Source organism: Pseudopipra pipra, chromosome 6 (genome assembly GCF_036250125.1).
Source record: "Pseudopipra pipra isolate bDixPip1 chromosome 6, bDixPip1.hap1, whole genome shotgun sequence".
Taxonomy (NCBI): Eukaryota; Metazoa; Chordata; class Aves; order Passeriformes; family Pipridae; genus Pseudopipra; species Pseudopipra pipra.
In genome coordinates, this window is record NC_087554.1 from 58048655 (window position 1) to 58060884 (window position 12230).

Consider the following 12230-nt stretch of genomic DNA (forward strand, 5'->3'; position numbering starts at 1 on the left):
TCTCTCATCTCTCTTCTCTCTCCTCTCTCTCTCTCCTCTCCTCTTCTCTCTCTCTCTCTCTCTCTCTCCTCTCTCCTCCTCTCTCTCTCCTCTCTCTCTTCTCTCTCTCTCTCTCTCTCCTCTCTCTCTCTCTCTCTCTCTCTCTCTCTCTCCTCTCTCTCTCTCCTCTCTCTCCTCTCTCTCTCTTCTCTCTCCTCTCTCTCTCTTCTCTCTCCTCTCTCTCTCTCTCTTCTCTCTCCTCTCTCTCTCTCTCTCCTCTCCTCTCTCTCTCCTCTCTCTCTCTTCTCTCTCCTCTCTCTCTCTTTTCTCTCTCCTCTCTCTTCTCTCTCCTCTCTCTCTCTTCTCTCTCCTCTCTCTCTTCTCTCTCTCTCTTCTCTCTCCTCTCTCTCTCTTCTCTCTCCTCTCTCTCTCTTCTCTCTCTCTCTCTCTCCTCTCTCTTCTCTCTCTCCTCTCTCTCTTCTCTCTCTCCTTTCTCTCTTCTCTCTCTTCTCTCTCTTCTCTCTCTTCTCTCTCTCTTCTCTCTCTCCTCTCTCTCCTTTCTCTCTTCTCTCTCTTCTCTCCTCTCTCTCCTCTCTCTCTCTCTGTCTCTCACTCTCGCTCTCTCTCTGTCTATAAGCATGCTCTCTCCTTTTATTTTCCCCAACTACCATCAGGGAAGATTTCATGGTCCTTATTACACAGTATTGCATATGCAACTTCATAAACCTTACTTTAAACCTTCACCTTGCAGTCTCTGGACACCTCATCACAGACTCTCACAACTGTAAATATCTCTACTACCTATTTCTCACAAGATCAGAAGAATTAACTAAGCATTTTCAGGAAAGAATGTATCTATATAACTGTCAAAGCCAGATGAGTTTTGTGTTCACCACTTTCCAGAATATAGTCTAAAGAAACCCCATTATTAATACCTAAGGACACCTACACTTCATGCTACAAAACCAGTCCCCTGATTCCTAGATCAGGGTTAAAAGAATGGTCAAAACCCTCAAAAGCATCTCTGTAAAGCTCAAAGAACATGATCTTCCTGTGACAACTCAAAAGAACAGCTGTGCCAAATCAGATGGAGGGACTATCTAGTCCAGTATCTTATCTCTGAAAGGGAAAGTCCATTAATATACACACCTACAAGTGAACACAAAACACAGGAGGCAAGTTTGTTGTGATAGTTCTCTCACAACCTCCAATCTCCACAGATCTGTGGCTCAAGGATTTCCTGAGCCAGAAACAGTATATGTTTTTTAATGGCCATGACACATTTTTATTCTGCTTGCCCAATCATTTTAAACTCACATAAACTTTCAACATCCACAACTTCAGATTCACATGGAGCTCTTTTCTGTAAAAACCCAAACGAACCAAACAAAACCTCCTAATGCTTCTGAACCTCCTACTCACTGCGTTTGAAATAAGCTGGCTACTAGATTTCTTAGCACTCCCTAGTTTTTGCATTATGTGATACTGAGCAGCCACTCATCCTTGCTGTGTTATTCTACTGCATTTACAGATCTCTACTATGGCCCCATTCAATCATCTCTTTCCCAGTTGAAGAGGCTGAGCCTATTCAGTCACTCTAGCTGAGAAGCTCTGAAGAAGCTCTCCTCTTAATCATCCCATTGTCCTCTCTATATCTTTTCCAGTTCTATTAGAGGTTTCCTTGAGGAGGGGGGAGAAAAGAGAGAAATCCACCAGAAGTGCACACAGCACTTCAGCACAGGTAGGGCTGTGGATACGTGACAGTGTACGGACATGCTGTTGTACTCTTTTCCTGATAAATCCTAACATTCCCCTCCCCACACTGTTGTTTTGGTTTTTTTGTACCATGAATGAATATTTAGCTCAATGTTTTTACAAAGCTATCCATTAAGACCTAGGGATCTTCTTCTCAAGTTATCCTCACCCATCCAGATGTTGAAAAAGAAACCACCCAGCATGTGGAATAAGAAACAATCCTACCTCTCCCCAGCAGCTCTTGTTCCATCTGTTATCTTACCTCCTAGCTACTAAAAACAACAGGTCCTTCTAAAGTCTTTACTACCCCAAGTAATTTAGTGTTGCCAGTAAACTTCATTAATTCACCATTCACCTGTTTTCCAGATCATCAGCCCAGATTCCATGGAATTCCACTGGCACCTCCTTCAGGAGACATATTATTTATTTCCAGACTACATTTCTTATCATACAAGAAGCCACTCTGCTGTGGAAGGACTTTCCCTTATCCATGACAGCTCAGATTCTATAAAAGCTTCTGATGAAGGATCTTGCTGACCTACCTTTGAAAATCCAACCCTCTGCTTTGTTCACTTACCAACTTCCTTAGAAAGTTCCAAAGGATCTGCAAGGCAAGCCATTTTGCCAAAAAGCAGTGTTACCCTATCTTTACCTGTACAGACATCTAATTTGTCCTTCACTACTTCTACCTCGTCAGCTCATCCTGTGCATGTAGATGTGGCACTCAGGGACATGGTTTAGTGGTGGATTTGGCAGTGCTGGTTAACAACTGGACTCAATCTTAAAGGTCTTTTCCAACCTAAATGATTCTATGATTCTACCCTTTTTTCCAGCACACTTACTAGCCTGGGTTTTCCCAAATCTTCATGCAGCAGTAAAGCAAAACAAATAACAATAACAAACAAATAACAAAACAATAACAGCTCAACGTAAATACTGCCTGGAAAATTTGTGACCTCACATCTTCCTCCAACCCTGAGAGAAAAAAAGAGGGGATTTCACATGTTTTTTAGTGATTCTGCTGGACTTTATTAGGCAAGGCCTTGGCATCATCTAGAGAGGCCACTTTGTATTAATATAGAGAAGTGCAGGACTCTCTTCCTCCTTCAGCAAACAGATGCAAGATTCTGAAATCTTAACATGCAACTTGGCAAATAAAAGGTCTGTCTATATGTAACAAAGAGAAATCACTAACAGTATCTCCGTGCTTTCCGTTCCCTTTTATTTCTTTACGATAAAGATGAAAATAAATTATTAATAAAGGCGTCTATAACTATTCAACACGTATTAACACACAAATAGAAGCAGCTGTGGATCTGGGAAGGATTTGGGGAATCTTGTTTCACAACCAGAAGCTCTGAACTCCACAAACACCAAGAGCACCGTTCAATTTCCAGCCCTCCACCAGAGAACCTGACATCCCTCACCCTTTGCAAAACCCAGACAACCTCCTCAGAGTCACCCAGCCCTACCTACTGACTGTGAGCCAGGGGCTTAAAAACAGCAGCCCAGGCACCTCCGTCATTGAAAATGCTCCACACATTAGGACTGCCTGAGATCACCAGACCAAAGTCCAAGGAGCCTCAGCCCAAAGCATTTCATACACAAGGGATCCCTCAAGGCCGCAGACCTAAAGAGCTGACAAAGATGACAAGAAAAGGTGTTAAAAACGGGGAACTCTGAGGGAAAGCTGCTAATGTAAACAGAAGTCACTGAGAGATGTAACTTACCAGAAAAAGTTGCTTTCAGCAAGTACATGTTTTCTGACTTAAAAAGAAATATACATTCCTCTGCAAATTCTCTGTCCAGTACAACACTTAGAAATACTAAGTCTTTCTTACACAGGAAAGGACTTTTCTCCCCATTCCTGAGGACTTAAATCAGTGTCATATGCACATAATAGACAAGCACACATCACGAAGACACTGCTACTGCAGCACAATTACAGTTTTTTAGACTAGCTTGCATCACTCAGTTTTAAGTCAAGAAAAAATAAATATTCACAACAGAAGCATCTGTTTTGAAACATAAAGAATTGTACCAGCATAAGCCACTCACATCCTAATTTCCTTAAAATAGGAAATTAGGGCCTATACTCATAGAATCACAGAATAGTTTGGGTTGGAAAGGACCATAAAGATCACCTGCTTCCAACCCCCTGCCATGGGCAGGGACACCTTCCACCAGATCAGGTTGCTCCAAGCCCCATCCAACCTGGCCTTGCACACTCCCAGGGATGGGAGATCCACAACTTCTCTGGGCAACCTGTTGCAGTCCCTCACCACCCTCACAGTGCTTCAACCTCACCCCTCTTTGCAGTAACTTAACATATCTACAAACAGCATTGTTCTGGAAGTCCTGTTCTGTCATTTCCACAAATATGACTTCACCAAAGAACATCAATGCACATGGGGACTTGCTAGAAGATCACAGTATGAACACATAGTGAAGCCCCTGCAGGCACACCTTGTGCCAGCCAGAAAAAGCCACCATGACCGTGCTAGAGTGTGCTGCAATCGCATTTTCACTTTTAAACACACACCTATCCTTAGGGTGATTATCCCTCTTCATGGGCCCTAGAATTTGTTTTTTAAGAGTAACATATAACAGGTAACTAACTAGCTATGCAAGATCAAAGCATTAATGTACTACCCATATAAAAAAATAAAATTAGCAACACCAACATCTCAGGGCTTACACAAGAGGGAAAGGGTCCCTTAAAGGAACTTAGCAAAGTACTGTGCAATTCATCCAGAAGATGAAAAAAGCCTCAGTCTGGTGCAGTTCTCCCTCTTCCTTTTGATTTTTTTTTTGGTAGGGTAAAGGCATCCCAAAATGTGCTCTAGCTTGCATGCCATCTGTCCTGCATAATTTTGGGTGGGAGGGAAAAAGCAGTACAAGCTCTTAAATATGTAGTCTCTGCATCACAACAGGAAAAAGCGAAGGATATAAGAGCTGCTTATAAGCTATAAAAAAAAGTAATGCCAGCACCCTGAGTTGGAAGACAGGAATGGCATCAGACAAATCCTAGCCTACAGTAAACTCCCAAATGCAGTGCTGCATTCTCCACCACAGTTTCTCTTCCTTCCCCACAGCCATACAATCCATCAGTCCCTCTTGTTTCACTGTTAAGTTCTTTCCCAGGCTTTTGCTTATCCTTCTTTCTCCTTATACACACTCCTCATACCCATTTTCCGTCTCTCCCCTTTCAAACACTATGTCTGCTTCATGGGGGTTTCTTCCATGTCTTATCCTCCAAGGCATTCACACAAACACCCCAAACTCATCTATCTGACAGAAGGAGACTCCTGACCCTTCACTTCCAGCCTCCTTCTTCTCCACCACTCTGTGCCTACACATATTCCCTCTATCCATTAAACACCCAATCTCTCCTGTCCTCTACCCCAAATAATTTCATCTATCTCCTCATCCCCTGTGCACCCAGTCCTTCCACACACAACCACAAACATCCTCACACACCTGCTCCACACTGTGCAGAGCTCTAACTCATGCACTAACTCTCCCACTTCCACTCTGTGCAACACTAGTTCCACCATCCTTTTCCACCCTTTGCACAACACACTTTTCCACAGTCTTTCCCTCACATCCCTTTGCACAGCACTCTGTCCCCTACACATTGTCCTTATCTCCCAGCACACACTCCTCCATGCAGCATCCCCATAACCCCACCCTCTGGCACAGCATCCCTATCCCTACACTGCCCACAGCCCCCTCACCCTGTGCCCTATCCCTGACCCCACAGAATCACAGAATCAATTAGGCTAAAAAAGACCTTTGAGTTCACTGAGTCCAACCTGTGACCCAACACCATCATGTCAAGCAGATCATGGCACTGAGTGTCACATCCAGTCCTTCCTTAAACACCTCCAGGGATGGTGACTCCACCACTGCCCAGAGCAACCCATTTTAGTGTCTAATCACCCTTTCTGCGAAGAATTTCTTCTTAATGTCCAACCTAAACCTGCCCCAGCACAGCTTAAGACTATGTCCAGCTTAAGGCTATGTCCTCTCATCCTGTCACTTGTTGCCTGGGAGAAGAGGCCGAGCCCCACCCGGCTACTCCCTCCTGCCAGGTAGTTGTAGAGTGCTAAGGTCACCCCTGCATCTCCTCTCCCCCAGGCTAAACAGCCCCTCAGCTGCTCCTCGTAGGACTTGTGCTCCAGACCCTTCACCAGCTTCACTGCTGGATTTGCTCCAGCACCTCAGTGTCCTTCCTTAATTGGAGGGCTCAGAACAGGGCACAACACTTGAGGTGTGGCCTAAGCAGTGCCCAGCACAGGGGCACTGAGGTCATTTCCCCGGTCCTGCTGGCCACACTATTCCTGCTACAAGCCAGGATACCACTGGCCTCCTTGCCCACCTGGGCACACTCTGCCTCCTGTTCAGCTGCTGTCAACCAGCACACCCAGGTCCTTTTCCATTGGGCTGCTCACCCCTGTGCCCTGACCCCACATTGCCCACAGCCCCCTCACCCTGTCCCTGACCCCACACTGCCCACAGCCCCCTCACCCTGTCCCTGATCACGCACCCCTTACAGCACCCACCCCCTCATGCCACGTCCCTTGTCCCCCAACCCCTCTCCCCCTCGACCCCCAACACCCTCTCTCCACACACCTCCCCCCATTCCCCACACCCCGTTCCCTGTGCCCCCAGACCCCCTCCCCACACACCGCCCCCGCCCCGCCCCAGCCCTTCCCGGCCGCACTCACCGTCCAGCGACACGAACTGCCCCACGGCGGAGGAGCCGCCGCCGCTGTTCTCCACGAACTGCACCTCGGACACGATGATGTTGTCCTCCAGCACCGACCCGCAGCCCGTGCACACCGCGTCCCCCCGCGCCGCGTCCACCTCGATCTCCGCGCACCCGCAGGCGCCGCACACCCGCCCGCCCGGCATCCTGCCGGGAGCGCCGGGACGGGCCCCGGCCGCCTCCTCTCCTCCGCTCCCTCCCGCCGCCCGCCCGGCACAGCCCGGCCCGGGCTCGGCGCAGGCCTCGCTCGCCGGCACCGGCTCGGGGAGGAGCCGCCGCCCGCCCGCTCTCGCGAGGTTTCGCCCGCCGCGCCCGCCCCTCCCGCCGGCTCCTCCCTCAGTGCCCGCCCCGGCCCCGCGTCTCCCTCAGAGGTGGCTGTGCTCCCCGTCTGCCCCCGGTTACAGCCCCCTGCACCTCCCGCTGGACCGGGTGGCTCAAAGCCCCACCCAGCCTGGCCTTCAACGCTTCCAGGGATGGGGCAGCCACTACTTCTCCGGGAAACCCGTCCCAAAGCCTCGCCACCCTCTAGACATCAATGAAATTGATCAAGCAAACCTAGTCGGTCATTCTGTAATGCTGAAATAAAAGTTCTGGGAGGCCTGAGGGATCGGTTTCGGCAAAGCCCTTTGAGCCCTGCCTGGTGAAGGTGTTGCAACACTGAAATCTAGTGCTTTTTTTGTTTATTATAGGATCGCAGAATGGTTTGGGCTGGAAGAAACCTGAAAGACCACCTGGTTCCAACAACTCGGCCATGGGCAGGGACACCTTACACTAGATCCAGCCTGGCTTTGGACACTTTCTGGGATGGGGCATCCACCACTTCTCTGGGCAACCTATTGCAGTGTCTCACCACCTTCACAGTAAAGAATTTTTTCCTAATGTCTAATCTAAACCTACTTTTTTCCAGTTTGAAGCCATTACCCCGTGTCCTGTCACTTGCAGGGGCACTTGTAAAAGTCCCTCTCCATCTTTCCTGTAGGCTCCTTTCAGGTACTGGAAGGCCACAATTAGGTCACCCCAAAGCTGTCTGTTTTCCAGGCTGAACAACCGCATTTCTCCCAACGTTTTCCTCACAGGAGAGGTTCTCCCTCCCTCTCATCATCTTGGTTACCCTCCTCTGGACTTGCTCCAACAGGTCGGTGTCCTAATTTGTATTAGTTCCTGAATCAAAGAACTCAGTTTTCATCCAAGTTATTGCTCACTTTAGCACTCAACCCACATGTAGTAAATTAGCACCATAACACAGATGGGAAGGAAGCTGAGCAGAATAGCTACTGTAGCTGGATGTTTGTACAGACTTCCATCTGTCAGCTTTTGAAATACACAATTAATGCAGAAGCAGAAACTTTCACCTTCTTACAAACTCACTACTGTCAGTACCTGTCTTCCACCAAATGACTCAGGTGCAGCCAGGTATCAGGTAAAGATGTCTGTGAACTCACCAGATACATGGCACAAAATGACTTGCACACTTAGGGGCACACTGGGGCACATACTAAAGCTATTTTGTTCCGTCCAGAAAGCTGAGTATCTCATAGGCCAGAAATTATGTCATATGCCTAAAAATTTGCAGGTTCTGGGCTTTTGCAAAAATAAAATAGCATTATTGTAATGGAGATTATGCCACTATATAAAATGGCAGTATATAAAAGAAAGTTTGTCTTCTTTCTTTTTATTCTTGTCTCAGGGATGTATTTGTGAAAATAAGAACTTTGGTTTTCTTCAGATTGCTTCTGCTTCTGGAGTTTGTTTCCTTCCTGAAGTTCCTCCTGCTGCTGGTGAGGTAATGAGTGCCACAGTAGCCAAACATGATCTCCCAAAATTACACACCTTGTAGATAATATCAGGGGAAAATATACAATTGCTGATAGCCTCTGACAGAGGCCAGCACAAACACAAGAAATCTGCAGCAAGCAGTTTTAAAATACTTTTCCATTAAAAAGTTTTTTCTTACCTTATTTAGATAGAAACTAATGTAGTACTGATCCACAAGGACTTAAGTTTTACATCCGTTTGAAAAGTACTAGTGCTGTTTCAGTGTTTCACTCTGAATGTGAGCAGCAGAGGGCCCTCGTGAGAGCATAATGTAAAGCTACTGTCTAAAAGAAAAGCTCATTTAATGTCATAACAAAGAACAACGTGTGTTTTAATTTTTATCTTCTTATAAGTTGAGGTTAGTGCTGTGAAAGAAAATGGATTTTCAGTCCCAAAGACTTCAGTCCTTTCATATACAATACCCCTTAGATATTTCTGTAGGGCCATTTTCTAGTAGAGAAAATGTAAGTTATTTTTCACCTCTATAAGTTCTTTACTCTTTTGGATTGCAAGAGAGTTAACTAAACTTTTTTTGACCAATAACGTTGAATCTACTGAATGAATAACCCAGAACTGAGGGGAACCTACAAGAAAGATGGAGCGAGACTATTTACGAGAGCATATTGTGACAGGACAAAGGGGGGAGGGCTTCAAACTAAAAAAAAAGTAGGCTTAGATTAGATATTAGGAAGAAATTCTTTAGTCAGAGGATGGTGAAGCACTGGCAGAGGTTGCCCAGAGAAGTTGTGGATGCCCCATTCCTGGACATGTTCACGGCCAGGTTGAATGGGGCTTGGAGCAACCTGATCAAGTGGAAAGTGTTCCTGCCCATGGAATGGGGTTTGGAACTGGATTATCTTTAAGGTCCCTTCCAACCCAAACCATTCTGTGATTTTATGATTCTATGAACTCAGTTCACGTAGGCTACCAAAACAATAACCTCTCAGTAAATTGGCTGAAGCCTAAGAGTAAGACCTGATCATTTAAAATTTTCTTCTGACAAAGCTCCATTCCCTGCATTATTTTGCCCTTTTAGTTAAGAGGAGGAAAGGACCTGTTTTCCATTTCACATACTATCATAATTAATACCTCTTACTTTCACTCCTAAGTGTGCCAAAAAGTGGTGAGCAGGACGTCTGTCAGCCCAGACTGACCAATTTCCTTCCTGCTGTGCCTTCAAGAACCCTGAATATAACCCACCTATATGTGTGCATTTTTGGCATTCAGTTGTTAAGGTTTCAAAGAGAGGAACTGTTCTCATTGGCTTGATAATCAGAGTATTTTTTCTACTGCTCTTCCGACAGGGAAGAATGCAAATCTGCTGTACAAATCCAGACTGGATTGTGAGGGAATCCTACTCTGCTCCCACAAATCTAAGCAGCACAGCAGGGAACATACTAGAGCAAGCTCATGACACATTACTGTACTTCCACAAGAGATGGATCCTCTTCTATGACTATATGATTTAAAGCAGATACTTAAATTTCATGTGACAGAAATGCCAGAGACTTTTTGGTCATAATTCAACCTTCTGAGCATCTGAACACACCAGCCCACGTGGGAAATACTTTCAATTAGAGGCACTAAGTTTAACTCCTTGATTTGATCAGCTGCTGTGAGCATCCTCAGCTCTCTGGCATTTCAGCTGGAATTGCTCCTCTTAAAATCATGCCTAGGAGTGTTGATGAAGTCTCTCGAGAAGTTTGAAAGTGCACATAACTTGGGGCAAAACACAAGCAGAGGAATCCTTCTTTGGTTTTGGACTGTCCAAGATAAGGCATAAACTACGCATTCAACCTGAAAATTTGCACATGGATTCTTTAGAGATGAAGTCATAGGCGTACTAAATAGAGGGGGGGGACAAAGGATTTTGAAATGAATTAACCTTATAAGGTGATAGCAAGTGGATACTTTTTTTTTTTTGGTCAGTCCAAACGCGTTTGGCTACGCTAGTGATGGACACGAGGGGGCACCCAAGGAAATGAAATCGTCGAGGAGCTGCAATGCTCCCAAAGACTAGGCTGATTTTCCATGTGTTTTCCCTTTTCTTTCTTTTTTTTTTTTTTTTTTTTTTTTTGTCTGCGTCTTTTCTAATTATTTCCTTACATTGTTTTCATGACGTTCATCAGTAAGTGGTAATTGAAAAAGCTTCTGAGGGAACATTCTGAGAAGAAAAGGTTTTGGCACCTATTAAATCACATCAGTGCTGTCCAGAGACAGCACTTCACAGCTGAGCCTCGACCCCTGAGTAAGTGGCAGAGACCCCATGGCTTTCCCATTTAGCTTCCCAGAATCTGTGCCTGGTACAATTCTTGGTACAGGAGAACAGCAGAAAGCACAAATACTATTACTTAGAAAATCTGCCAAGAAATTAGCAGAGGGAAAATCCAAGGATATTGAGCACAAAGATACGGAAGCCACCACCACTTGCAGAAGTATCTCATCAGCTGGAAGCTGTGAGCAGCTCTTTTGCTCTGAACATCTCCTCTTGCCAACACACCACTCAAAGATGCATGACTTATCAGTGGGTGCTTTTAAGAAGGATGTAAGCAAGGTAAAAATAGATGTGGCCTCCTAGCTTCGAGCAACCTGCAACTTAAGGCTGAAGGCTCATACCCCCTAGCAGACTTTTTATCTGTTTAATCAGGTTTTGATCTGTGTATGCTTTCAAGATCCACATCTGATGGTTTGAGGTGTATCACACTTTAGCTGGGTGGCAAGTGAAAAAGTTTAAAAATGGCCTAAACATTTCAGTTGGCAATCTTGAGTTCTTGTGGTAGTGGTGAAGGGTTGACCCCATCACACCATCATGACCTCTTTCATGTCATTCAGCATTTTTTACAGCTGTTTTACAGCTTCTCTCAGGCAGGATCACTTCACAAGAGCAAATCTTTCTGTAGGTAAGTAGCAATGCTAATCAGACAGTTCTAAAACAAAGTAATCTGTTCAGGAAGTTGTTTAAGATTAAGCCCTTTTTAATGAAATATTGGTTATATGCTGTGCTGAGTAACTGCAGGCCTCCATCACTTAGGGATGCAAGCACAGGCAATGCTTACAGGCAATTCCTGTGAAAATGTGACTCCACTTGTGTGCAGTTCTCATAATCTGAGAGTTGTTCATTCCAACATTAATGGATTCATCACCATCAGAGAACCATTCTCCAGTCATCCAACTGCCTGTTTAAGCAAAAATTGAACTGAAGTGAGGAAATGCCTGGTTACAGGTGCCATTTTTGTGTGCAAACTTGATGAGTGGATACTTTGGTACAAATACTTTTTCTATATAGCCTGAAAATGAAGCTTTCACTAAATGTTGATATTGATGTGCAAGGGAAAAAACCAGGGACATTACACTGGATGGACCTGCACACTCAAATGCAGAAGCAAACCATACATCTTACTGATAGTTTCTATTGTTTTCCCAGATTTGGAACTATGAGCCAGAAATTCACAGCAGTGAGTTGGAACCTGTAGAAGCATGCCAAAAAGTAAATATGAGTCTCCTTTAGTTTTGAAGAATAAGTTTGGAAAAGCAGCTGTACAGTAGTTGATTATCTGCTTTGCAACAAACTAAATTCAATGCAATTAAAAAATAATGCTATAAACTATGTAAAGTGCCTAAGATAGTGTTGAGCATTTACAAATTATACCTGACAAGTTACAAATAGGATTAGGAGAAAAGACATCCACTTAAACAGGAGTTCACTAGCTATATGAGAGCAGGACATGAAAAATCCTGCTGTCAACAGGTAGTATCAATAGTCCAAACTCTCTTTATTGTCATTTCATAGGCAGAAGTGTGCCATGACCAGAATGAGTGAGCTGGCATCAAAAAAGAACATGCCAGTCAAGTGTTATTTAAGACCATGAAATGTCTGTGTGTCAACACAGACTCAAAAGTGTGTATTTTT

The 12230-nt window shown here is 44.9% G+C and overlaps 1 protein-coding gene across 1 annotated transcript in view; it reads right to left on the reverse strand.

Moving 5' to 3' along the window:
* BRF1 (BRF1 RNA polymerase III transcription initiation factor subunit) overlaps nucleotides 1-6756 on the reverse strand; it is a 174183-nt gene extending 167427 nt beyond the window's left edge. Inside the window, exon 1 of the mRNA XM_064659373.1 lies at nucleotides 6465-6756. Within this exon, the coding sequence (XP_064515443.1) occupies nucleotides 6465-6651 (187 nt within the window). The 5' untranslated portion in view covers nucleotides 6652-6756. The remainder of the gene's footprint in view (nucleotides 1-6464) is intronic.
* Nucleotides 6757-12230: the final 5474 nt, after the last annotated feature.